Below are 26514 nucleotides of genomic sequence, written 5' to 3'. Positions count from 1 at the left end.
TGGTAGGTATGTGAGAGCTCCCCCTTCTGGCCTCCTAACTCCATTTTATAATTTGTGTGTGTGTATGTGTGTGTGAGGAAGATTAGCCCTGAGCTAACCACCTGCCGCCAGTCCTCCTCTTTTTGCTGAGGAAGACTGGCCCTGGGCTAACATCCGTGCCCATCTTCCTCTACTTTGTATGGGACAGTGCCACAGCATGGCTTGACAAGTGGTGTGTCGGTGCGCGCCTGGGATCCGAATCCCGGGCCGCCCCAGCGGAGCGCGCGTGCACTTAACCGCTATGCCACCAAGTCAGCCCCCATAACTCCATTTTATTTTTTTTAGTTGTTTTTATTTTTATTTTTTTTGTGAGGAAGATCAGCACTGAGCTAACATCTGATGCCAATCCTCCTCTTTTTGCTGAGGAAGATTGGCCCTGAGCTAACATCCATGCCCATCTTCCTCTACATTGTACGGGATGCCGCCACAGCATGGCTCTACAAGCAGTGCATCAGTGCGCGCCTGGGATCCGAACCGGCGAACCTCAGGCTGCAGCAGCGGAGTGTGCGCACTTAACCGCTTGCGCCACCCGGCTGGCCGCCACCCATAACTCCATTTTAAATGATATTTCTATTTATTAATTTTCACAGTTGGGATAGGCAGAGCCCCCACTGCACACCACCCTCCCTACACATAGAAAAATATATCTATAAGGGAAACTAGGGTGTTTGGAGAATCTAGAATCTTTTACCCTTACATCTTGCTTGTCTATTTCTAGTAGAACTGATCACACTGTATTATCTTGTGATGATCTGCTTTCCTCTCTCTCTTCCCTGTTAGACCATATATCTAATTCAGCTTCACATTTCTGCCAGTGCCCACCTGAGGGCTCAAGCTATAATGGCAGCTAACATTTATTGTTTGTTATGTATTAGATACTGTGCTAAGCCCTTTTCAAGAATTCTCTCACTTCATTCTCAAGACAACACTGTGAAATAGATACTGTCATTAGCCCCATTTTAGAGATGAGAAAAGTGTGTCTTGGAGAGGTGAAGTAACTGCTCCAAGGGCATATCTGCTATACCTTCTCCCTTGGTGAATAAGTGAATGAGTGAATAAATGCATGATGTCTCTCTCATAGGGAAGGGGACAGATCCCAGGGGTCTTCAGAGACAAATAGGTGGGCAGGCTCCACATTGGTGATATAAAGTTCTATTCTTTTTTCACCAGTCAAGCATTGTACTGGGCTGGAGTGGACAAGGAGGAAGCAGGACAGCCTCATGTCGTGTGGACTGTTCTCTCAGGCTGCAGACAGTGAAGATCTCTGTATGCTGCCTGTGATATTGGGATATAATAACCAGCTTCTGGCCAGAATTCCTAAAACCTTTGTAATTTCCTAAGCAATAAAGGTGCTAGGAGCATCTTTGTTCTAATGAGGCAACTCTTGGTGGGCTCCTGGATAGCTTCAGGAAGGGCCTGGTCACCAGAAGGACCAAGTCGTGATTAGAAGGTTGGAACTTTCAGCCCCTCTCCCCATCCTCCTGGGAGGGGAGGGGGCTGAAGACTGAGTTAATCAATCATGACTACGTGTTGAAGGCTCCATAATAATCCCTGAACGACAGGGTTAGGAGAACTTCTAGATTGGTGAACACATCCACGTGCCAGAAGGGTGGTGCACCACAACTCCATGGCGACAAAAGCTTCTGTGCTCAGGACCCAGACCTTGCCCTGTGTGTCTCTTCATCTGGCTGTTCATCTGTATCCTTTATCATATCCTTTATTATATAATAAGCCGGCAAGCATGTTTCCCTGAGTTCTGTGAGCCATTCTAGCAAATCATTGGGCTGAGGAGGTTGTGGGAACCCTGATTTATAGAAGTACGGGTGACTTGGACCGGCCCCGTGGCTTAGCAGTTAAGTGCGCGCGCTCCGCTGCCAGCGGCCCGGGGTTCGGATCCCGGGCGCGCACCAACGCACCGCTTCTCCAGCCATGCTGAGGCCACGTCCAACATACAGTAACTAGAAGGATGTGCAACTATGACATACAACTATCTACTGGGGCTTTGGGGGGAAAAAAAGGAGGAGGATTGGCAATAGATGTTAGCTCAGTGCCGGTCTTCCTCAGCAAAATGAGGAGGATTAGCACAGATGTTAGCTCAGGGCTGATCTTCCTCACACAAAAAATAAAAAAAAAGAAAAAGAAAAAGAAGTACAGGTGACAACCTGGGACTTTTGATTGGCATCTGAAATGGGAGGATCTTATGGAACTGAGCTCTTGCTTAACCTGTAGGATCTGACACTAACACAAGGTAGATAGTGTCAGAACTAAATTGAATGTGAGATACCCAGCTAGTGTCAGAGAATTGGTTAGTGTGGGGGAAAACCCCACATGGCTGGTCACAGAAGTATTCTGTGTGAGTAGTAAAGGAGAAACACAAGAGTTTTTCTTTACACTGCCCTCAGATGGGTGGCTGTGGGGGGTTAGGGGGTGAGTAGGTTCCAAGGGGACACAAACATGGATCCCTTCCCATCCTCCCACTTGAGGACATTTCCTGGAGAAAAGTTGTGCTGGACCCTAAAGGATAGTTGGGATTTACACAAGGAGAGGAAGGTAAGAGAAGTGCATGAGGGAAACAGTAAATATTTATTAAATGCCTATCATGTGCTTGGTACTATATTAATGCCAAAAATACGACAGTGAGCAAGACAGACCCCACTCCTGCCGTTGTGAAGCTTACAGTCTAGTGGGAGAGACAGACATGAAAAATAACCCCCTCTACAAGTGTGTAATTGTAATCTGCAAGAGGTATTATGAAGGAAAAGTAATAGGAGAGTTTATGTGTGTGTGAGGGCTGATCTAACCTGTAGAGTGGAGAGAGGCCACTACGGAGGAAGGGGCATCTGAGCTTGGATTTGACGGATAAGTAGGAGTTAACTAGGGGATGATGAGGGCATGGGCTAAGAGCATATCAGAAAGAGAGAACATCATGTGCAAGGACACAGGAGGGAACAACGGAAGTTTAAGGAACTGAAAAGACACTAGGAAGGCTGGAATGCAGGGGCACAAAAAGGAGTGGGAAAGAGGGACAGGTGGGGGCAGATCTTGTAGGACCTTGAGCCCAAACTAAGAATTTGGGCCTTTATGGAAAATAATTGAAGGATTTTATTTATTTATTTAATTTTTAATTTTTTTGCTGAGGGAGATTAGCCCTGAACTAATATCCATTGTCAATCATCCTCTTTTTTTTTTGGCTTGAGGAAGATTAGCCCTGAGATAACATCTGTGCCAATCTTCCTCTATTTTGTATGTGGGAAACCTCCACAGTATGGCTAGTGAGTAGAGTAGGTCCTCGCCAGGGTTCCTGGCCTGCGAACCCGGGCTGCCCAAGCAGAGCCCGTGGAACTTTAACCACTTGGCCATGGGGCCGGGCCATAATTGAAGGATTTTAAACAGAAAGTTCCATGATAATTTTGTCCCCTTTAAAAAGATTTCTGGTTACAAGATGAACAATAGGCCAATTAGCAGCCCTATACTAGTCCAGGGTAAGGAATGACAGTGGCTGGATTCGATTGCAGCAGAGATGAGCAAAGCTAGAGAGATATGAATAAATAAGGTGTTTGTGGGGAGTGAATCAGTCACCTTCCCCATGACTGATGGCTCTATGGCTGAATTCCCTCATTCACTTGATAAATGCTTGATGCCCAGGTTAAATCTCAGCTCAGGCCCTAAACCTGTCTGGGCTCAGGGATCCTCATCCCTAAAACGATAAAACTTGACATCAGGGGACAAGGCCTAGCAGGGCTCAGCTAGTGTCGGGGACAGCTGCACGGCCAGTTCTTCGGAAAAGAACCCCTCTGTTCGGCCCTTACCACCAGAACCCTTTCCTAGTTCGGCGAAGTTCTGTCGGGACAGGAACTCCATTCCCCACTCCCACCGAAGTAGGCTCACCCTCCTGCCCCTGCCTGGACCAGTGCGGACTTTCCAAACTTGCCCTCCAGAGAAGTGAAGGGGCTAAGTTCCGGTTCCACTTTGGGAAGTTTCCAACACAAAGTTGGAAGCTATCAGACCGACAGTCAGTTGGGAACGGCTCTGCCTCCGTCTCTGGCTCCCTAGTCCCTCTGTGCTGTCTCCACCCTGAAGCACAGGAATACAGACAGAGCGGATGGAAATCCAACGCCCACTCGCCGCTCTGTAGCGTGGTGGGCAGGAGGGCGGAGCGGACCTCTGTGACGTCCCAGGACCACGCCCCTCTGGGAGGGCACTGCGCCTGCGCCAGAACGGCTGCCTCGCTCCCGGAAGTGGAGGTTCTACGCGAACAGTGCCGCTGGGTCTGGGTGCCTGGAGGCAGAAGCGCTCGCGGAGCTCGCCCGTCGGCCCCCGATCGCCATGTCGGCCTTCGACACCAACCCTTTCGCGGACCCAGTGGACGTAAACCCTTTCCAGGTACACCCTCCAGCTCACAGCACTCTCTAGTGCCAAGGGCCGCCGCCCGGGCCTCTTTCGCCAGAGCCGGGAGACGTGGCGTAGGAGGGATGGGTTGTGTGTCCAATGGGAGAGCGAGCTCTGAGGGCTGGCGTATCGTAGTGTCGGGGGGGGGGCGGGACTAGCAGCAGGTGGAATTGCGGAGGGGGCGGGGCTCTGTAGCCTGGGAAAAGGTGGGAACTTCTAGCTCCAGGGACGCTGCCCCTCTGACTCGAGACTGCTGGGAGAGGGGACTAGAGCAGTGACGGTCAGGGATATCCCGTAGCGTCAGGGAGAGAAGCGACTTCACCTGAGGAGGAAGTGTGGGTACCACATCCCGCAGTCTTGGAGAGACACCTGCCTTGAGTCACTTTAGGAGAGGGAGTGACACCAACATAATGAGGAAGTGGAAGCCTCTGGTGGGATGGAGAAATATGAGAAAATCCCAAGACACCACCCACCCACCCACCCAAGACCAAACTAACCTATAAGGTATAGGAGAACCGTTGAGATTCGTCAGGAAAGAAAGGCTGGGAGAGGGTGAGAAGGTAACCCAAGCTAAAATATGGCCTTGATAAGAATTCCACACCTTGGTCATAGGTTTAGTTTGGACTGGATTTTGGCCAGATAGGAGAGCCCAGGTTAGGGAGAGAGGAGAAGTGAGGGGGCTCTAAGGGTCTTGAAGCACAAGGAATGTTGGTCTGATGGGCCTGTGTGTGGTGGCAGGGTAGTTGAGACGCACTGACCCATGAGCTGGCCTGACCTTTTGAACAAGTGATCGAGGAAGAAACACTCTTCCTACTTAAAGTCAAGACCTTTCTGCCTTTGAGCTGAGAGCACAGGGGTGTTCCTTTTCCCTGATGTAGGGTTAGGACTCTTGTTAGCTCCAAAGCTTCTGTGCCTCTTGTTTCATGTCTGCTCGAAACCAGTTTTAGGGAAGCTTGCCTTTGCTGACTGGTGATTTATGAGCCCCGAGGTTTCTGCTCTGTCAGGATTTCACCAGGCATATGAACTCATCCTGCTTGTACTTTATTTTGGTCATGACAGCTTCAAAGTTTCCTGCAGGTGTAAAGGAAGTCCTTGGAAGGGTCCTGCCTGTGACACAGCATGAGCTTTCCCACCTTGAATCCCTTCAAGGGTCAGAGCAAAGACAAAGGAGACTTGAATGAAGCAATTATACACTGTCAGGAGAGTGAAAAATTTATGCTTCTTTCTTGTCTCAAAGTGACTTAGCCAATGGGAGCCCTCAAGGCAAATTTTGGTAGCCTGTTCTTTGTAACATCAGGGAATTCCAAACATTCTTCTTGTAGCTTAATGCTTCTTTACATTTGCAAGACCTTGTCTCTTATGTAATGCAGTCATCTCTAGTAGTTGAGTGAAGAAAAAACATTTGCATTTTTTTCTGCCCGTATCTTCTGGTAACTAACTGTTTTGCAGTTTTGTAATTAAAGCAAATGTTTTTTGTAAAATGTAATGTAAATGTAAAATGTAAAATGCAAATGTTTTTTCTTCACTCAACTACTAGAGATGACTGCATTACATAAGAGACAAGGTCTTGCAAATGTAATTGCATTTTTTTTCTGCCCGTATCTTCTGGTAACTAACTGTTTTGCTTTAATTACAAAACTGCTGGGCCGGCCCCGTGGCTTGGTGGTTAAGTGAGCGCGCTCCGATGCTGGCGGCCCGGGTTCGGATCCTGGGCGCGCACCAAGGCACCACTTCTTTGTCCATCCTGAGGCCGAGTCCCACATACAGCAACTAGAAGGATGTGCGGCTATGGCATACAACTATCTACTGGGGCTTTGGGGGGAAAAAAATAAATAAATAAAATCTTAAAAAAAAATAAATAAATAAATAATTACAAAACTGCTGTATAATAATGGAGTTTGAGTTTTAGTAAGGCTCTAGTAGCCTTTTGGTGTGTGTGCTCTGTGATGATTTGCCTTTTTAATTTTTGCCCTGTCAGAATCAGAAATAAAATGCCTGCTGCTATCGGGCAGTCATAGGCAGTCTGCTGTCTAAAGATGCAGAGAGCTTGTCCCCAGTGCTAGCAGTGGGCAAGATAGTTGGCCTGAGCTCTGCCCTGTATTAATAGCAGCTTGAAAGTCTTAAACCACATCTTCAGCCCCAGAAATGATTGTGCACACTGTGGTAGAAGTAACTTCTGCATTCAAGCAAGACAGTCTGTCCACCAGGCAGCCTCAGGATATGGCAGGACAGGAAGCAGCTGTGGTCCTGTAAACAGCAACATCTGGTGGGAATTCTGTGTGAGAAGAAGAGAGCTGGCTGGCTGCAATTTTGCTTCTCTTTACCCTGGGCTAAGTTTTTCCTCTTGGCGCACGCTTGTGTAGGGAGAAGGAGCTTTGGACGTGAGGCCCCCAGTCTCCTTCTCCTGGAAAGCTGCCCTCCCTCTCCTTGTGATGGTAGTGTCTGTTTCCCTGACTACCAGGGCTGGGACATTGGGAGGGTGCAGCCCTTGGGTGACTGGGTGTGAGCCCAGCTTCATTTACCCAGGTGTTGGCACAGAGCTCAGAAGAGAGCAGGTGGAGAGGGGATAGGCTCAGAAACTGTCACACCTAGTCAACCTTCAGAGCAGAGTCGTTTTTTCCGTCACTCCATGGTGGATTACAAAAATATACTTAGCGTTCAGAGTCCATGGTGGACTATGAGAGCTAGGAACATCCTCAGAAATCTGTTCTAACCCCTTCAGTTTAGAGATGAGGAAACCAAGACCCCAGTGAGGATGAGACATGCCAGAGTCACCAGCTAATTAGCAGCAGGAAGGAGCCCAGACCTGGGTCTCAGTCCTAGGACAGTGCTGTTTTAAAAGTTTTTGAAGCTCAGATATTGGTCTTAAACTGCCTTGGGGTTATTTAGGTCAGCTGAGGAAAGAATGTAACTTCACCACTGTCACCATTCTTGAAATGAGAATGGTGGTTTCACCACTACTGGTAGTGGTGAAACTAGTAAATTAGGATTAGCTAACCTATTTTTTTTTTTCCCAGTGGGTGGGAATGGAGTAATGCAGATTGTATCGTGCTTTTAAAGACAGTACTTGATAGCAGCATATGTTCTGAGTAATAGCAGTCCTGAAAGCTGCTCAGGGTTCTGGGGTCAAGTAAGTTTCAGAATCATTACTTATTCCATTTTTCTTGAAGATTGACAAGGCCTGTTTGTTTGTTAAAGGCTCTGAGAAATCCTATGATAAAGACATTTGCTCAACTTTATTTGACCCAGCGTTTCTCAAAGTTATTCAACCATGGAATCCTTTTTCTGTTAACTCTTGTAATATCCCCTGAAACTCTGGGTGGGCCTTTAAGTTAACTTCTATACCCCTGTTCTTTATCCACCTCTCTCTCCCACCACCACCCCACACTGTGGGCATGGGCTTTTGTGACCTCTTCCTTGCGTATAGTTATAATTGGGATTATTAGAAAACTTCCTGCACAGGAAGAGCTGTAAATAGAGAGTTAAGTCACAAGAGTGCAGCAGAGGTCTTACCAACTCCTAGGAGGAAACAGGAAACTGCAAGCCAAGTGTTGCTGATTTCACAACTTCCACTGGCACACCCTCATCCCTCTGTTAATGATGGCGCATCTGCTTTGTACCCTCTGGGTATGTGGGTCCTTGCTTTGGACTGATTCCAACATGTCTGCTCCCGAAAGGTTCTCATTACGTCCTGTAGGGTGATGAAGAGGTAGAGAGTTAAAGGTTGGCATTTTCCTGAGCGTTTTATTTCCCAGCAGTCCACTAACAAGCAGATCACCCAGGCGAATGCCTGGGCTGCTGTCCTCCTCAGCCTCTCTGTCAGATTACGCAGGCAGGTGGCATTGATCTTGAGGAGGGGGAGTGGACTAGCTGGTGGTGCTGAACAGAGAAAGCCTTTCAGTGTTCATGAGTTGCCAGATCACACAATATCACTTTCACACGTTGCCTCCTCGCAGTTAAAAGATAATCTCAGTGGCGTGGCTGCTTCCCAAGGATTTAAAACATTTCTTTCCTGTGGGAGGAGAAAGTGGTGGCAGAAACAACGTGATGTGGGTGTGAACAAAGTTACAAGGAGTTCCCTGCACAGACACTAAGTGCTTTGCCACTTCCCAGAGAGAGTCGGCTCTAGCTTGATTGTAACTTTGGGAATTCTCAAAACCACCAGATGGACCTGGTAGAACTTTCCTGTGGAACAGGAGCATTGTCTCAAGAAATTTGAAAATGGCAATGTTCGTATAGGTTAACTGACTCCAGACAGCTGCCTAGGTAGGGGGGTGGCTCCCTGCCTTTATGGTTGGCACCTGGAGCCAGGCGGGTGCTAGAAAGTGCTTGGCCAGAGACACAGGTGAACTTTGACCCTATAGTTCTGTTTTCTTTGGAGCCACTTGGTGTAGGATAGTACTGTGTTCAGAGAAATGGTAATATTTAACCAGGACAAACAAGAGGTACTTGCCAGTCATTCAAAGAAGAGTGCCATGAATATTAGCACGGTGTGACTGTCCAGCAGTGCCCCTTGAGATGCTGACACATTCGTGCATATCACTGAGCCCCTGCTGCTCCGAGGGCCCATGCAGGAGATCAAGGTGAATGGGCACATGGCCTGCCAAAGCTGCTCATCTGGCAGGAGAGCTAAGAGCTGCTTGCTGATCATGACAACACTGTGGGTAGGATAAAGGCAGTTACAACTCGCCAAAAGGAGCTGTGCGGGATCTGAGGAGGAAGGGCAGAATCCTGTAGTAGATTCTGTATTGTAGGGCTGAGAGCAGAAAGCCTGGCAGGTGAGAAGAGAGGGTATTTCAGGTGAAGGAGCACCAAGAACCAAAAGTCACTTGTGCATGCTGTCGCTCCCACAACGGCAGGCACCTCCTCACTCTTAGATCTTGTGGTCTCTTTGGGAGCCATGGGCCTGGGATATGTCTGCTGCTTGTGACACCCGTGCTCCTTTGGCCAGGCTCTCTGTCCTTGGCCTCTTTAACACTGGTAACTCTCACCTCCTTCGGCCTGTTTTGACTTCCTGTCTCGTACATTTAGGGATGTCATGGAGTTCTGTCCTTGACTTTATTCTCACCGTATACTCTTTGAGTTATTTCTTCTACTTCTATGGCTTCAGATTAGCATCTACGTACCAGCGATCTCAGATCTAGAACTCTAGCTTGCACCTCTCTCCTGAGCTTCAAACCAGTATTTCCAACTATCTCGCTTCTCAGATCCTCTCCCTGCTCCCGCATACCCACTCCTGAAAAACCTGTTTCTCTTCTCCCATGATCACTTATCTTGCTCAACGGTGGCACTGTTCACCCATCACCCAAGCTAGCAACACCAGACACTCAACTCCTTCCTCTGCTTTCCCTTCCCCTCTTTCTTGCCCTGCAGTAACTCTGTACCCTGACCAACCCAGAGAGTAGCCGAGCCTGTGGCATCTACTTGAGAAGGGTCTCAAGTCTGTCCCTTCTTTTCCATCCCCAGCTATCATACCCTAGGTCAGTCCACACCATCACCCATGTGGACTGTTGTGTCCCACCATCCTCCTTCCCCGCACGTTGCACTCTCCTCACTGCTGGCAGAGATGACCGTGGCATTCCGTGCTCACAGTCTCTACTTGTCCTTCAATGCTCGTGGGGCAGAGTCCAAACTCCTGCAATCTGGCCCAGCCTCTTCTTTAGGCTGGTTCCCTGGTGCTCCTGGCTCCTCTCTCTCTATACCCACTCTGCTCCACAGCCCCCAGAACCTTCTCCTCTTCCCTGAACACATGCAAACCCTTTTTAAAGATGCTGTGTCTTTGCAAATGCTGCTCTTGCCTCCCTCCTTAGTGCTTGCTAAACTTCTTTCATCTCTCAAGATCCAACTCAGTTGCCACCTCAGTACAGCCTTCCCTGACTCTCCCCGACAGCTTAGTCCCTCCCTCCTCCGTGGTCCCGTTGGGTTTGCCCTCACCTTGTTACAGCACTGCTCATGGGCTGTCACTTCTTGCCCTGGCTTCTGTTTTGTTCTCTGTACTATTTGCTTCTTGGGGGCAGGAACCAAGGCTTTTTCTTGGTGTCCTAGCCCTGCCTTGGTGTGGAACGGTTTGTGGAGGGAGTAAACAGACAAAGGTGGAAGGAGATGTCAGGTGGCTCAGTTTGACTGAGGACAGACTGCTGAAGGGAGTGCTGGTGCCAGGTGATGGAGGCCTTGAATGCCGGGCCAGGCAGTTCAGACTCCCTTTTCTGGACAGGTCTGTACATCACTGCTGTGGCAGGGAGGCAGGCCCGAGAGTGCACCTTGCTCATTTGGTGGGTTCTCAGGCTCTGTTTTTAAAAATATGTGTGTGTGTGTGTGTTTTTAAAGTAAAAATAACATAATCACAATATAGAAAATTTGGAAAACAAAATAAATCATCCATATTTCTAACAGTCTTTTATAACCATTGTTATTTTGATGTGTTTTCCTGCCACACTTTTCATATGAGTACTTTTGATAAAATTGTCATTTGGTATTCATGTAACAAAGCCTTTTCTATATTCTACCCTGCGTTCATAGCTGTGATTTTAATGGCTGTTCAGGCCATCAAAGAGATGTGCACCAAAACATACTTGTGTTCCCTGTCATTGGATATTTAAATCATTTCCTGCTTTTTGCTCCTCTTGTAAATACTGGTGCAATGAATATCTTTGCAGATACAGATTTTTACATGTTTTTGTCATATTTCCCTAGGATGGATTCTCAGGTTCTGGGGCACAGAGTCCCAAGGTTACCTGTGCTCTTCGTGCACTGGGGACCCAGCCAGCCAGCCTGGGGCTGATTGCCCTTTCTTGTTCTATGACACACGGCCTCATCTCCAAAGCAGATAGGATTTCACAGAGGTCCCAAAGTATTGGTGACTCTCTGCCTTCCAGAGAGAATGGCTGGGTTTTTTTAGTCCATGAGGTATTTATTTAATGTGTTTATTTGGAGCCTGAAATAAACCCCACCCTGGGAGCTTGGGTGGAGTGTAGGGTGAGAAAGCAAGGAAAAGTCACAGAGAGCTCGGGCGCAGCCAGGACCTGTGAAATGCATGGGAAGAGATTGCCAGACCAGTGAAAACAAGTGTGTTTTTCAAGGCCCTTCCTGGCAGAGCTCTAGCCTAACTCTGCCTCTTTTCTCTCAGGTCCCTCACACCCCAGCTACACACAGGTGTTCCCCTGCCCCAGAGCTGTAGTGGGCCTTACTGACTGAGCCTTGGCTCTTCTTGGAACCCTGCCTCCCTCAAAGCCGTCCCTGGGCCTCCTCTCCCATCCCCTCCCCTCCTGTCTTCATTCCCCCCTGGGCTCTTGTGATGTGTGCACTTGTCTCAGCTACCAGATCGTGGACTCCAGAAGGACAAGAGCTGTGTCCTGTTCATCTTGGTGTGTCCCTAACACTGTTTTTCACTGTTCACTGAATGAAAAGAACCAAGTTCAGGAGCATTTTATTATAAATTCAGTAGAGGGCGTTAGCTAGTCTGAGTCCTTTGGGCACTGAGGGGGTTTTAGGTTACTTCTTTGTAGGTGAAACTTAGCTCTCACTATCCTTTTAAATAACTACTTGACCCATTTATGAGCCATTTGATGCTCGGTGAGCAGGAAAGAAGGATGCTGCTGCTGACTTCTCTTTATGACTCAGAGTGAAAGCTGAGGGTCCTCATTCAGGCCAGTCAGTGTGGTCCTTACTTGCAAGACTCTCTGCATGTGTCCTACCAAGGGTCTTCCCCAATAAGGACTTCTCTGAAGTCCAGGAATAAAGAAAAGAGCAGAAGTAGTCATCCCGGTCACTCCTGGTGCCCTTGTCAGCGTCACTCTGGAGTAGGGTTTGTTCATTTAACCACACATTGATTGAGCACCTTCCATTTGTCAGGCACTACCTTGGGGATGCACTGCTGAACAAGGTGGACCCAGGCCTTGCCCTCTTAGGTCTACCACTCGCGTCTTTGGAGACAGACGGACTTGGAATCAGAATTGTGCTCAGCCAGTACCCCTGAGATCTTGGATGAGCTACTTCCCCTCTCTGAGCTGAGTTTTCTCCCTCACAGGGTGGTCTTGAGGTTGAATGAGGAGGTGTGTTATAGCTTTTCTCAGCCAGGGTTCCACAGTTGAGCCACAGAACACAGAAACTGATTGGAGTGACTGTTTTCTCCATTCTCTCAAGGATGGAATGTAACCAGGACCGTTCTAGATGCACAGGAGAGAAGTCAAGTCATTCCAGACAGTGGATGCCTTAGAGCAGTGGAGCTTAATTCTCTCGAGGAACCAGGTGGAGAAAGGCTGGTAGAACCTTCTTTTTTGACGACTTGACACAGTGGGCAGTTGTGGGGTGACTAGAATTTCACAGTAGCATCGTTGTGTGGTAAGCCTGGCACATAGTAGACACTCAGTAAATGTCAGCTCCCTTCCTCAGTCTCTCCTCCTCCCTCCCTTTCCCACCAGGCCTCAGCTTCTCTTGAAGCCACACACATCTTTCAGAAAGAGTCCAGGTCTCCTCAGATGGAAGATACCCATGTCTGTCAGAGTGGTCCGGGCTTCTCTTCCCAGGCAAGGTGCTTCTGGGTGCTGGGGTGGCCGCTGTGATGCAGGTGCCCCCCCACCATGCCCCAGCATTTGGTCAGTACCTCCTAGAGAAAGTAGAGGAGGGCCTACAGCATGCAGCATTTATTCTCAAACATTACCTGAGCTTCTGCTCTGCATCAGACCCTTCACCGAGCACTAGAGAGCCAGAGGTGTTAGACACAGAAGCCCCTGGGTGCAAAGTTTACAGCCTGCTAGTGGAGACAGGATTTGTTTATGGTGAGCCTGGTGAGGGGTCTAGGGCCAAGTCTTTAAGATTTTAGAAAAAGAAGGAAGGATCAGTGTGGACAGGGTAATCAGCCCCTCCATATCCACCCCCTACACCTGCCGCCGAATCCTCTTCTGGCTGACATTGGTAAAGGAAATGACATCTCTGAGTCTGGAGGTGCCTGTTAAACATGTGCGGGGGCTGGCCCCGTGGCGTAGCAGTTAAGTGCGAGAGCTCCGCTGCTGGCGGCCCAGGTTCGGATCCCGGGCACGCACCAATGTGCTGCTTGTCAAGCCATGCTGTGGCGGCGTCCCATATGAGGTGGAGGAGGATGGGCACAGATGTTAGCCCAGGGCCAGTGTTCCTCGGCAAAAAGAGGAGGATTGGCGTGGATGTTGGCTCAGGGCTGATCTTCCTCACACACACACAAAAAAAACGTGTGCACCTCGGCCAGGTGTGTATGCCAGCACCCGAAACTGCTACCAGAACCACCTCTCTGTCCTCTGTCCTGTAGTGACTCAGACTCGAGTAACCAGTTCCTTGAATGGTGGATCTGATTTCAGTAACTTCAGCTCACTCACCAAGCTGTGGCTTGGTGTCTGCTGAGTCTGAAAGGGGAACAGATACTAAGCCCCAAATCTTTCTTGCATGAAGCCAGCCCAGTAATTCTGGGAGAAATCTACTAGTCGTTCAGCCAACAGATAATCTCAAGGCCAGTTCCTCCAGCTTCAGGTGGCCTCCTGAACCTCACCTTGTCACTTTGTCCAAGTTGTAGGAGCCACCAAGCAGGGATGGTGTCCAGCAGAAAGGACATAGCCACATTGCCTCTTCACAGAGGAGGTTGGGTGGGAGTGCAGAGGATGAGGCCCATCCAGAGACAAGAAGTGAGTTGGTGCCGTGCACTCAGCTCTAGGCGAGGCCCTGGGGCCAGTCAGACACAGTCTCGACTCTAGGAACCAATGGCCCAGGTGGGAAGATGAGAGTTAGCATGTGTGAAAAAGTCAGAGAACACGTTCAGTGCTGACCTTCAGCTCTAGAAATGTTCAGAATAGGGAGCCAGTGCCCACTTTGAGACCAAGGACAAGTACTGCACCAAGGTGAGTGTCTGTTCCGACATCTAAAAATTGAGGGGCTTGTTCTCTGAGGGTCTGTCTAATGTTAACAATGTGTTTAAGAATCCTGTCTATGGAGGCTTCCTGGAGGAGGTGAGGCTGGGCTGGAAGGACAGGAGCATCTGGACGAGTGGTGAGGGACGGGGGGTGAAGTGTGCAGACAGGGGAGCCTAGGTGAGGCCTTGTAACAGGAGCCTTGCGGAGTCTGATGGCAGTCTGCCTACCCTTCACAGCTGTTTCTCCTAGAGCTCAGGCATCACTCTGGAGGTAGACCTGAGCCCCATACCTGTTATTTATGGGGAAGGGGAGGGGGTGTGTAGGAGCTATGCCGGGTGAGGTCAGGATGAAGACAGACCGGCCTCAGGCCAGCAGGGAGGCTGCTTGGGTGAAGAAGATGGCGGGAGCCCTGTGCAGGCCCTAGGCCGGAAGGGCTGGCCCTGGCAGAGATCAGATGGGAAAGGGAAGATTGAAAACTCGGGAAAAGGCTGTGTTCTGAGGACATTTTTGCATTTTTTGAAAAGAGTCCAGGAAAAAAAAAGCCAAAAACATTTTCCCAGCTTTTCATCTGAGCCCTTCATATCGCTATTCCTAGCAAGTGTGCCTGATTTAATCAAATCAGCACTGGCAGCCAGCAGCATGTTTTTATTCCAGAAACTTAAACTGTCCTTTAAAAAATAAGAGGAATAAATGCTCTCTGTAAAATAATAAATAAAATAGTACAGAAAGGTTATGAAGTGAAAAGAAAGTCGCCACCCACACCACCTCATCCACTCCCCCCCCCCCCACACACACACAAAAAGACTCCCTGGAGATAAATACTATGAACCATTTTGAATCTGTAAGGGCCACTAACAAAAACAAGTGTGGTGTCTATTCCCAGGCCTCAGAGTGTAAAGCTTGCTCTGGGTCTCTTCTGGGAAGTCGTCTGGGCTGAACTCTTCCTTTTTCAGAAAGGGAGAAGAGATTGCAGCTATGGTGTGGCAGGGGCCAGGCAGGAGCCTTCAGGAGAGGCTTTTCAGGTACTAGGAAGGGCCATCAGCAGCCTCACTTCAGCCAGGTGTCCCTGGGTGGGCCAATAGATGGTGATGTCCTCCTCTCGCCAGGGTTCTCTCTTCTCCTCAGCGTCTAATGGCTCTTTTTCACCTTCGCAGGATCCCTCCGTGACCCAGCTAACCAGTGCCCCACAAGGTGGCCTGGCTGAATTCAACCCCTTCTCAGAGGTTGGTGAGCATGCCCTCTTTCTGAGTCCTCGGGTCCTCTGCATAGTGCTGGGGTCTCTGGGGCAAGGAGCCTTGGCAGAGACAGAGACAGCTCTGAGAAGCTGCAGTCCTCAAAGGGACAGTGCTAACGTGAACTCGGGGTGGGGGTGAGGATGAGGGAGTCACCAGTTCTCCCCTTGGCATCTTTAACTGGGCCCCTCCCTGAAGAGGGCAGGGCAGTGCCAGGGAGTTCTGGATCCAGCAAGGCCAGGGGTGCTGGGTTAGGCATCACATTGCCCAGAGCCTGAGGCTTATTGGCCGAGAAGCTGCAGTGGGAGACCCAGGGCAGGTCCGGAGGGAGTACCGGTCACAGGCAGGGGCACATCACTCACCCTGCTGTGGGGTTGCCCCCACATGGCCAACTAGTGGAGCCCCACTCACCTCCCTCCTTTGATGTGGCCCATGCAGACAAATGCAGCAACAACGGTTCCTGTCACACAGCTTCCTGTGCCCTCACAGCCAGCGGTTCTCCAGCCCTCAGTGGAACCAACCCAGCCAAGCCCCCAGGTACTGTTGACAAAGATCCCTTTGGCCTTTCCTTTCCAGAAAGGGAAGCACCGAGACCAGTAGCTGAGCCCTGAGATTGAGGGTGGGCAGAGGGCCTTAACCCCTGGCTCCCCTTCAGGGGCCTTTTGGATAATCTCCTTGGAGTTGGTCACTTGCACATGGAGGGTCTGCTCTGCCACACTTATCCTCACCCCTCTACCCTACTGCCACCACCAAAACATGAGTTCTGCGTACCAGATTGGGGTGCTGAGTGTGTTCAGAGAGAGCATTTGCCCTGTGGTGCTGTTCCAGATCCTCCCGGGGCCTTTGGTTTGTTCTCTCTTACTCAGGGCCCAGAATCTCTCTCTCTCTCTCTTTAACCTCATTTATTCCTGCCTGCCTTCTTATTTTCCTTTGTCCCTTTACCAAATACTGTGAATCTTGTCTGCTTCATCCCTGACACTCCACTCCATCACCTCCCTGCCCTCCCCCATGCTCCTCGTGCCCCTGGTGAGCGTGACCCACAGTGGAGTTGTATGTTGCAGCTCCTGCTTAGACAGGCCAGCAGGTTCCTGCCTACCAGATTCCTGGCAGTGAGCGAGTTCTCAGAGAGGCAGATGCTGCTAGGAGGAGATAGTATTCTCAGAGACAGCTACATGCGAGACCTTCCAAAGGTAGGCAAAGTGTAGATGAGCGTGAGGGAGGGCTAGGTGCCTGGAGGCTGCCCAAGCTGGGCTTTGGACTCTAGTGGGCCCCACGCTGCTCCCACCGTCTGACGACTTGCTCTGCTCCTGCCTGGCACCCTGGGCCCCACCTGTGGCCCTAGAACCCTGTGGAGGTGAGGCAAGGCTTAGAGGCAGGGGTGACTTTCTTGTTCAGTTGGGTGGTGGGCTGTGGGGACCTGGGGCCTGTTCAGCTGAAGTCACAGACTTGGGGAGAGGAAGCTAAGACCCTCAGCATGGTTCAGTGTGGTCAATTCTCGTCCTGCTTCTGACACCAGTGCCTGAAATTGACCTCCTGAAGGCAGCCTTAGCTCTTTGGAGAACTCCTTTTGGGGGGGGGGGGAGTGAGTGTGTGTGTGCGTGTGTGTGTGTGTACACATATGTACATACATGTATGCCTGGCTTGTCATCCTGTGAGGTGACTGATATCTAGTTTGATATCTGCTCCCTCGAAAGGAATATAGACTTCATGAGGAGCCGGGCCCCGACAGCTGTAGCTGGAATGCCGGGGCCCAGCTCTGCTCAGCCTCAGAGTCCCCTGGCTGCCTCACTTGGAGTTCCTGCTCTGCCTGGAGAGGGATAAAGCTTGGATTCTGCATGTCGTGAAAGCCAGGCAGAGCAGGGCCAAGCCTAATGGGCTGTCCTGGAATGTAGCCGGTCACAGTTCAGGTGGCCCTCGGGGCTGCTCCTGAGGATGGAGCAGGGGGAAGTGCTTAAATATAGACCCTTGAGGCTCCAGGTACACACAGTCTGCCCACAAGTGCCTCCCCTCCCCACTCACTGCTAGCAGGATTGTACTGTCGCCTTCACATGCACACCCTCCAGGCTCTTCAAGTGGGGCTTGGCTATCTGGGTTTCTGGCTACAGGTTAGTCTCTTAGGAGGCCTTTTTCCCTTTGCTGATACCCCAGAAGTCACTATACCTGAACTTTGCCTGGACTCCAGGTTGGGGGATAGTTCTATCTCAAGCTCAGGGATGAAGGGGAGAGGAGAGCCCTGGTAATGGCTTACGGGCCAGAGGTGGTGTAGAGGCAGTAGGGGACGGGTCACCTTGGCCTATGTGTGGTGGTTTCAGGTACCCAGGACACTGTGGGGCTGAGACTGCCTCTGGGACTCCCTGCTGGTTTTCCCTGCATAGGGCAAGGCCCCTCTGACTTCCTGCCCAGGCTGACACTGTCCCTCTGTCTCGCATCTGGCTGCTCCCCACGTTCCCTCCAGGCCGTGGCCTCTGCAGCCCAGGCAAGCCTGCTCCGGCAACAGGAAGAACTGGACAGGAAAGCAGCTGAGCTGGAACGCAAGGAGCGGGAGCTGCAGAACACTGTGACCAACTTACATGGTAAGGCAGGCCACACGGGCCCTGGGCTGCCGTGTCTGGTGCAGGAGAGTTCCCTGAGCCTGCTTGTTCCTGGGGCCACCCGGGAACTTTGCTGAGCTCTTGATCATCTTAGAGTGGTGCTGGTCCTAGGGAAGAGCAGTAAGATGGAAGTCAGGAGTAATCCTAATGGGTGTAGATTACTCCTGCACTCCTTCTCAGCTCTAAAATTCTTTGCTATCAAGGTGGGAAGACTGGGCCCACGATTTCTTGCTTGTGATGATGACCCCTTGTGCTTATGGGCTGCTTGTCATAAAAATAATCACTTAGGCCTTTTGGCTCTGTGTTTCCCAGTGCATTTGGGGTCCATTGTCTTGGAGTGAGCTTGTGGGTGTTTGTGTCCCATCATGCTTTACCCATCCCACTCCATACCCACGAAGATCCCGAACCCCACTTGCTGGCACCCTTCTGGGAGCCCTGGTTTGGCCCATGAATTGGGCTGGTGTGTGTGCTTTGCTGTGCTGCTGCTGAGGCTGGGCCTCACCTCGTCACCTCTTTCCATGCAGTGAGACAGAACAACTGGCCGCCCCTGCCCTTTTTCTGCCCCATCAAGCCTTGCTTCTATCAGAATTTCTCCATAGAGATCCCTCCCGACTACCAGCGGATATGCAAGATGCTCTACTATCTCTGGATGTGTGAGTCCCGCTCCTGCCCCTTTGAGCCCAAGGGAGAAATGGGTTGTGACTCAAGAGCCCTGCCCATTGCTGTGGCTGCTCCTTCCTAGCAGACTCCAGCCTTCCTCAGTGCTGGGCCAGGCTAGGGGGCTACCTTTTGCCCACATACTTGGCCCTCCACAGTCTGCTTCCTGTCCTAGGAACCTCCCTGAAAGGGCCAGTCCAGACCACGGATCAAGTAGGGTGGGACTAGCCAGAGGCTTCTGAGTTCCTCTGGAGCTCATTGCACTGAAGGGCCCTCCATAGGTGAAGGCCTCCCCTCCCCACAGGCCCCTGGGCTCCTAGGAGTGAGGATAAAAGACTCCCTGTAGCTCCACTGTGGGCCATCCAGGGCCAGGGGAGAGTTGCTGAGAGGAAGACTTCATTCCCCAAGGATCAGCCCTTGGGTCTGCGTTCTCCCCTCCACTGCCACCCCTCACATACCTGGGCTGTCCCATCACCTCCCAGGAACTTGGTTTGGTCCCTGGTTTTGAGGTCCCAGAAAACCAGGATTTGGGAGCTAACCCTGCCTAGGTACAGACCGAGGTCCTCTTGTTATTTCTGCAGCTGCCCTCGCTGCATGGACCTCTTTTCCTCTCCAGGGGGTGGTTTGCCATGTCAAGGAACCCTTTGGCCACCTTGGCACAAGCCCATCTCTCTCTCCTTTCCCCCTCCCCAGTGCATTCAGTGACTCTGTTTCTGAACCTACTTGCCTGCCTGGCCTGGTTCTTAGTCGACAACAGCAAGGGAGTGGACTTTGGCCTCTCGATCCTGTGGTTTGTGCTCTTCACCCCCTGTGCCTTCCTTTGTTGGTTTCGACCCATCTATAAGGCCTTTAGGTGAGTGGGGCTATGGGTGAGTGTATGGCTGGCATCCCAGGTGGCAGGCCAAGGGCCGTACGTCCTGGGGCTCCATCCCAGTCTTAGAGCAGAATCGAATGGTGGGGAAATTCACTTTCCCATTCCCACCCATAGTGAGAGCAGACACGGATCAGGCGCCATTTTTTTCTGTTGTTGTGCCTGAGGTCTCCTCTGGGCACTGTCCTTGGCCTAGGCACAGGAAACCTAGAGAGGGGATCAGGAGCCTTATTTGCCCTCCCACTACTCCCAGTTTTTCTGCTGCAGTGGGATTTCAGTCAGTGGGAAGAGGGAGGGGATTTCCTTAGCTCCTTTCTGTTTGCTTCTCTGATAGAGTTGGGTAGAGTCTGATAGAGTTGGACTCTGATAGAGTCAGATAAGCTCTCAATGGCTTATCTCTCCATGCTTGTTTATGCCCCGCTCCCACCTCCCCAATAACTCTTGAGCATTGCTGAGTGCCAATATCTGACCAGTTGACCTAGAATAGACGCCGTGGACATTAATGGATCCACCCCACAGACCCCTAGGGCTTTTGGAATTGTCCCTCAGAGTTGATGCTTTCAGGGCTGGGAGCCCAGCAGGCTGTGGGAAGAGGGGGCAGGGCAGTGGCTGAACTCTCCCATGCACTCGGCAGGCAGGACCTGAACCCTCACTATTCTAGCCCTCAAGGGTGGAGGTGCTAAAAACACCAGTTTTGTCTGGTGTTCTCTACTCTCCAAATACCTTTTCTTCTACCCACGCCTACAGTTTTATTATTAGAGGTTTATACCTTTGGCTTAGATTTTCTTGCCTGTTATGAAATACAGATAAGTACTCCAGGAGAATGACTGTTAGGCTCTTTATATTGTCCTTTGGGCGAGCAACTTTATTAGCTCTTTGAGGAAGGGGTCAAGCATTGACCCCTTAAATTGGAAGGCAGTGAAAGGCAAGCCGTTTTTGATTATGGTGGTGGGTGTCTGTGTTTCTGTGACCTTACGGACAGTGTGGCTGGTCCCCTGGAGCTCTGTGTACTTTCCCATCCTGCCTCCTGGCACCTAGTGAGGAGAGATGTCGTACCCAGTGGGGAATACTGACGAACGAGCCCCACGCCGTCCTGTGACTTCTGATTTCCCCTCTCTCCACAGGTCTGACAACTCTTTCAGCTTCTTCGTGTTCTTCTTTATATTTTTTTGTCAAGTAGTGATCTACGTCATCCAGTTGGTCGGCATCCCTAACTTGGGGGTCAGGTGAGACCTAGGGCGGCACAGAGGGAAGTACGCTTTGGAGGTGGCTTGGCCTCTCTCGCCGTTTCCCCGCTCCCAGAGAGCACCCCCAGATGACCCGTCTTCTACCCCGGCAGGGAGCAGGGTGGCTGGGCCAGCTTGGATCTGCCTTCCCGCCCCCTCTCCAGTTCTTCCCCAGTAGCTGCTCACTGTCTTGCCTTCTTGCCACGTTCTGGGGTGTTGTGGGTGAACTTGGCCTGAATCCTTAGGCTTCCAGGGCTGGACAGCATCCTCTTCCTTTTCTCCTGCCACGTCCTCCTAGAAGCTGGTGCTACTTCCACAGGCCCCAGACAAGCCCTTGGGTCTGGGCAGCTGCTGATAGCTGCCCCTGGCCTTCGCAGACCCTGAGCTGTGACTTTTCCAGAGGACCTGTAACTTCAGGAGATGGAGCCCCAGCCTCTCACGGCCTGGCTCCTCTGGCTGCTCTCTCTCAGCATACAGCTGGTTTGAGGTTCCTGGGCGCTGTAGTCCTCAGCTCAAAATTAGCCTCAAAAAGAAATGCTGATGGCTAGTGTTTTCCTTTCTGCCCCAGTGCACATGGAACAATATAGAAAGGTCAGGCTGGCACTTGGCTGAAAGCCTGAGCCTAGAAGGGCTTTACTATTTTGGTCCCCACCCTCCAGTGGAGCTGGCAAGTCCAGAGCAGTGGGGAGGGGGCTGACTCACCTTACACTCCGAGCACGTGCACACTGCCCTCCCACCACCCCTCTTCTCGCCTCACTGTTTCTAATCTGGCCCCTTTTCTCTTTGATGGGTGACCCAATTTCATTACTCATTACCCTAAGTGAGATCCCGGTAGAAAGGCTGTGATTAATAAGTGCTGTTTGCACCCTGGACCAGGAGTCAGAAGGCTTGAGTTCTGGTCCTGGGTCCGCCCCTCACTGCCCTGCCTGGGCCTGGCCTGCCTGGATGAGCTCTGCAGCCTCCAGCTTTTCTCTTCTCACCTCATAACACCTGCAGGTGGTGGATATAACCCCCCCTTTTTTGTTATTGATTGTAAAATACACATAACAAAATTTGTCATTTTATTTACCACTTAAACCATTTTAAAGCATACAGTTCAGTGGCATTTAGTACATTCACAGGTTGTGCAGTCATCACCACTATCTCGTTCCAGGATGTTTTTATCACCGCAAAAGGAAACTCCATACCCATTAAGCAGCCACTCCTCATTCCCTTGTTCCCTGAGCCCCTGGCAACCATTAAACTGCTTTCTGTCTCTCTGGATTTGCCTGTTCTGAACATTTCATATAAATGGAATCATACAACGTGTGGCTTTTTGTGTCTGGCTGCTTTCACTTAGCATGATGTTTTCAAGGTTCATGTTGTAGCATGTACTAGTACTTCATTCCTTTTTATGGCTGAATGATATTCCATTGTCTGGATATTCTGCATTTTGTTTATCCACTCGTTGGTTCATAGACATTGGGGTTGTTTCCACCTTTTTGCTCTGGTGAATAGTGCTGCTACGAACATTTGTGTACAAGTTTTCAGGTACTTGTTTTCATGTTTTCAGTTCTTTTGGGGATGTTTCTAGGAGTGGAATTGCTGGGTCATATGGTAAGTCTGTTGAGGAACCGCCAAACTGTTTCCCACAGTGGCTGACCCATTTTACATTCCCACTAGCAATGTATGAAAGTTCCCGTTTCTCCACATCATCACCAACACTAGTTATTTTCCATTTTTTTTTTTCCTTTTTTCTATTATAGCCAACCTAGAGGTGTGGTATCTCATTGTGGTTTTGTTGGCATTTCCTAAGTGACTAATGATGTTGGCCATCTTTTATGTGCTTGATGGCCGTTTGGGTATCTTCTTTGGAGAAATTTCTATTCAAGTCGCTTGTTAATTTAGTAATTGAGTTGTCTTTTTGTTGTTGAGTTCTTTATGTATTCTGGATACTAGCTCCTTATCAGATATGTAATTTAGAATTTTTTTCCATTCTGTGTGTTATTTTTTCACTGTCTTGATAGTCTCCTTTGATGTACAAAAGTTTTTAATTTTGATGAAGGCCAATTTCTCTTTTTCTTTTGTTGCGCGTGCTTTAGGTGTCATATCTAAGAACTATTGCCAAATCCAAGGTCATGAAGAGTTACCTCTGTTTTCTTCTGAGAGTTTCATAATTTTAGCTCTTATTATTAGGTCTTTGATCCATTTTTTTTTTTTTTGGGTGAGGAAATCAGTCCTGTGCTAACATCTGCCAATCCTCCTTTTTTTTTTTTTTTTTTTTTGCTGAGGAAGACTGGCCCTGGGCTAACATCTGTACCCATCTTCCTCCACTTTATATGGGACGCCGCCACAGCATGGCTTGCTAAGCAGTGCCTCAGTGCGTGCCCAGGATCCAAACAGGTGAACCCTGGGCCACCGCAGCGGAGCGCATGCACGTAACTGCTTGTGCCACCGGGCCGGCCCCTTTGATCCATTTTGAGTTAATTTTTGTATATGGCTGAAGTAAGGGTCCAACTTCACTGTTTTGCATGTGCATATCTAGTTGTCCCAGCACCATTTGTTGAAGAGACTGTTGTTTCTCCTGTCAGTGGTCTTGGCACCCCTGTCAAAAATCACTTGCCGATAGATGTATGATTTTATTTCTGGATTCTCAGTACCATTCCATTGATCTATATGTTTATCCTTATGCCAGTACCAGACTGTTTAGATAAATGTAGCTTTGTAGTAAGTTTTTAAATCAGGAAGTGTGAAGATATCCCCTTTTATAGATGAGGACACTGGGGCTCAGGAAGGTGACATGACTGACTGGAAGCAGAGGGGCTGTCCCTGGGCCTCAGTGGGAGGAGCTGAAGTGACAGGATGAATGCAGTGGGTTGGCCAGTGATCCTCCTTCTCAGAGGGTGGGCCTTTAGGAGTGAGCAGCCAGGCTTTCTATGTCCCCCCAACCCCCAAAGCAGCAGGAAATGGCCCTACCTGGTGCTACTCCTGACTGTGGGGGCAGCAGCCCCGTCCTCCCTTCCAGCCCTCACATGGCCCATAGATTCCCCATGGGTGGTGTGGGGCCTTTCGGCCTTCACAGAGGCCTGGCCTCTCATGGCCAAGAGCTTCTAGCCCACAGAGCTCTGTGCGGCAGGGAGATGCCTGGCTGGTGGTCAGCACACAGTGGCCACTTGGAGAAGAGGCCCTCTCAGGGACCCCTGAGGCCCACCCTCACTATGCCCCCTCTGGCCTCCTCTTCCTTTTGTAGTGGTTGGATTGCAGCCGTGACTACGCTGGATTCAAAGCATTTGGCTGTGTCGATCATCATGATGGTGGTGGCTGGTTTCTTCACCCTCTGTGCCGTGCTCTCACTCTTCCTCCTGAAGCGAGTGAGTGGTGGGTGTGGGGCCAACAGCAAACCCGAGGAAGCAGGTGCCTCTCTCCTGCCTTCGTCATGGGGATGTTCATCACTACAGCAGTTGGGCATCCTGGGACTCCAGAGGTCCAGTGGCTTTCTCCAAGGCTCTGAGTGGGAGGCCAGGCAGGCTTGGGTTCCTGGTGGCCCCGTTGGGAGTATAACCTGGATGGCTGGGTTCCTGGGGGGCCCTCGGGGTGGGCGTCTCTCACCCCAGCCTCTTTCCCCAGGTGCACTCCCTGTACCGCCGGACGGGGGCCAGCTTCCAGCAGGCCCAAGAGGAGTTTTCCCAGGGCATCTTCAGCAACAGGACCTTCCGCAGCGCTGCCTCATCTGCTGCCCGAGGAGCCTTCCAGGGGAATTAGTCCTCCTGACTCTCCTCCCTCTGCCCCAGCCTTTTCTCTCGCCTGCCTTCTAGCTGCACTTTCCGTGGGTGCCTTAAGCAGTGGTTATGCCCAGCACAGACCTGGGGAGAGTCTTGCCGTGGCTCTTCCTCCTTCCTCAGCAACCAGCTCTCCCTTCCACCCCAGGGAAGGGGAGGGAGGGGAGGACAGGGACTTCTTTTTACACAAGAGAAAAGAAAAAGAACAAAGCTCTTTCCTTCTCTGGTGGTGGTTTGGTAAGATTCTTTTCTCTCTGGCAGCAGTGGGACTGAAGTTCTCTTCCGCCTACACACACGTACACACACGTGTACACTGGGATCACCGGCTGACCTGGGCCCGCCCCAGCTGGAGTTTTATTTCTGCCTGGGTCCTAGGACTCCACTCCTCCCTCCCCAGTCCCAGCAGGCCTGGCCTGAAGCTGGCTCCACAGACCCAGCCTGTGGCTTCCACAATCGCGCCCCTCCTTCCTGCCCAGGCTGGGGCAGGCTCCCAAGGGCTCCCCTTTAGACGAGCTGCAGTCTGGGCACGTGGGCAGCTCTTCCTCAGATTACTCTGGAGTGGTCTCTGGGCTTCCAGAGCCTCTGGCCTGGTTGCCCCAGGCTCTTCCCTGCCTCGCATTTCTCACAAACAGATTCACAGCCCCTTAGGCCCCTGCACCCACTGGTGTGGGCAACACCTTGTGCCCTCTGGGGCCTTCCCTCTTTAGACTTACTGAATGTTCAATGGGGTTGGTTGGGATTTGGGGATGGGGAGGGGTAGAGGATGCTGACCCTGACTTGTCCTGCCCAGCCTTGGTGGTCTCCTGGGAGGTGGGGTCTGACTGTCCTGGTGTGCTTTGTTTGCCTCTGTTTTGATTTCCTCTCCTTCTGTGGGATGGCAGCCTTTGCCTTGGCCTCCGATGCCACCCCACTCCACCTCCCACCCTCATCAATATCTAGCTTCTGTGACTCTGAGGGAGGGCAAGGGGTATCAATCTAGAACTGCATCTTTCAGGCTGGACTGAACAGCTACTTTTCTGAGGGTTCCAGACTAATCCTCCAGGGTTTCCCCATCCCCCGAGTAGAGTCTAGATCATCCTCGCTGGTCATGACAAACCCCAGGAGGTGTGTCACTTGATGGGCACCTGGGAGTCCACATTAAAACCTGCACCCTGTCCTCCACAAGCTGGAGGAGTGGGTGTGTGGACTGAGGGGACTTCTCAAAAAGCTGGCCAGCCTCATGCCTCTGAGACCTGGGGCCCACCCGGAGGCAGCCCTCAGGCTGCCAGCCCACTCAGCCCCAGAGCCGCTCAATGATAATGGCAGTGACCAAGGTTTTGTAAACTCCTTTCTGGTATTTTTTTCTCCATGTACAAATGTGTATGTTATGTCTCAATTTTTGTGCTTAAATAAAAACAATACATTTTCAGATCACACTGGTCCTAACATCTGCTGGACTTGGGAGGATGGGGGTGGCCCACAGGGGTAGGGGCTGAGGCGCTCCAGCAGTAGGTGAGGGGACAGTCAAGACGCTGCACCTGGCCACCCTGTGCCCTAGCTGGTCTGGGACAGGCCAAGCCCCTCACCCCTGGGGACAAGCCCCTTCCTGAGAAGACTGCTTGGCCTCTTCTGTGGTACTTTCTTGTCCCACTGCTTTCACCTTCAGAGCTGCTGGTTTTGGGGAAGGGGGCCTCTTTGAATCTCCCTCCACGGCACACACCCGCTCAGCTGGGCTCGTCCCTTCTTGCCCCCTAACGCGGACGATCTCTAGGGCACTATCCGAGCCTAGATGGGATTCCCCGGGTGACCTCTGCTCACTTCCGTTCGGCCTGCGGGAGCTTCAGTATCCCTAAATGGATCTTGCCGAGACTGGCGGATCATGTGATTTCCAGTGCGG

At 50.9% G+C, this 26514-nt stretch overlaps 1 protein-coding gene across 3 annotated transcripts; it reads left to right on the top strand.

The window, feature by feature from the left end:
• Positions 1–4257: 4257 nt before the first annotated feature.
• SCAMP2 (secretory carrier membrane protein 2) lies at positions 4258–26051 on the top strand. 3 transcript variants are annotated; one of them, XM_058542087.1, is made up of 10 exons: positions 4258–4422; positions 15458–15526; positions 15974–16072; positions 16597–16725; positions 17991–18108; positions 18651–18779; positions 19477–19636; positions 20779–20880; positions 24110–24230; positions 24487–26051. In XM_058542087.1, the coding sequence occupies exons 1-10, from the start codon at positions 4366–4368 to the stop codon at positions 24619–24621; spliced, it is 1119 nt and encodes a 372-aa protein (XP_058398070.1). In that variant the 5' UTR covers positions 4258–4365; the 3' UTR covers positions 24622–26051. The 3 variants fall into 3 exon arrangements, with proteins under 3 accessions (XP_058398070.1, XP_058398069.1, XP_058398067.1); XM_058542084.1 differs by lacking the exon at positions 16597–16725 and adding an exon at positions 12571–12675 and having other exon boundaries at positions 4261–4422; XM_058542086.1 differs by lacking the exon at positions 16597–16725 and having other exon boundaries at positions 4260–4422.
• Positions 26052–26514: the final 463 nt, after the last annotated feature.

The sequence above is a fragment of the Diceros bicornis genome, chromosome 5 (assembly GCF_020826845.1).
Source record: "Diceros bicornis minor isolate mBicDic1 chromosome 5, mDicBic1.mat.cur, whole genome shotgun sequence".
In the NCBI taxonomy this organism is placed as follows: Eukaryota; Metazoa; Chordata; class Mammalia; order Perissodactyla; family Rhinocerotidae; genus Diceros; species Diceros bicornis.
This window is presented reverse-complemented; position numbering and strand designations above follow the sequence as displayed.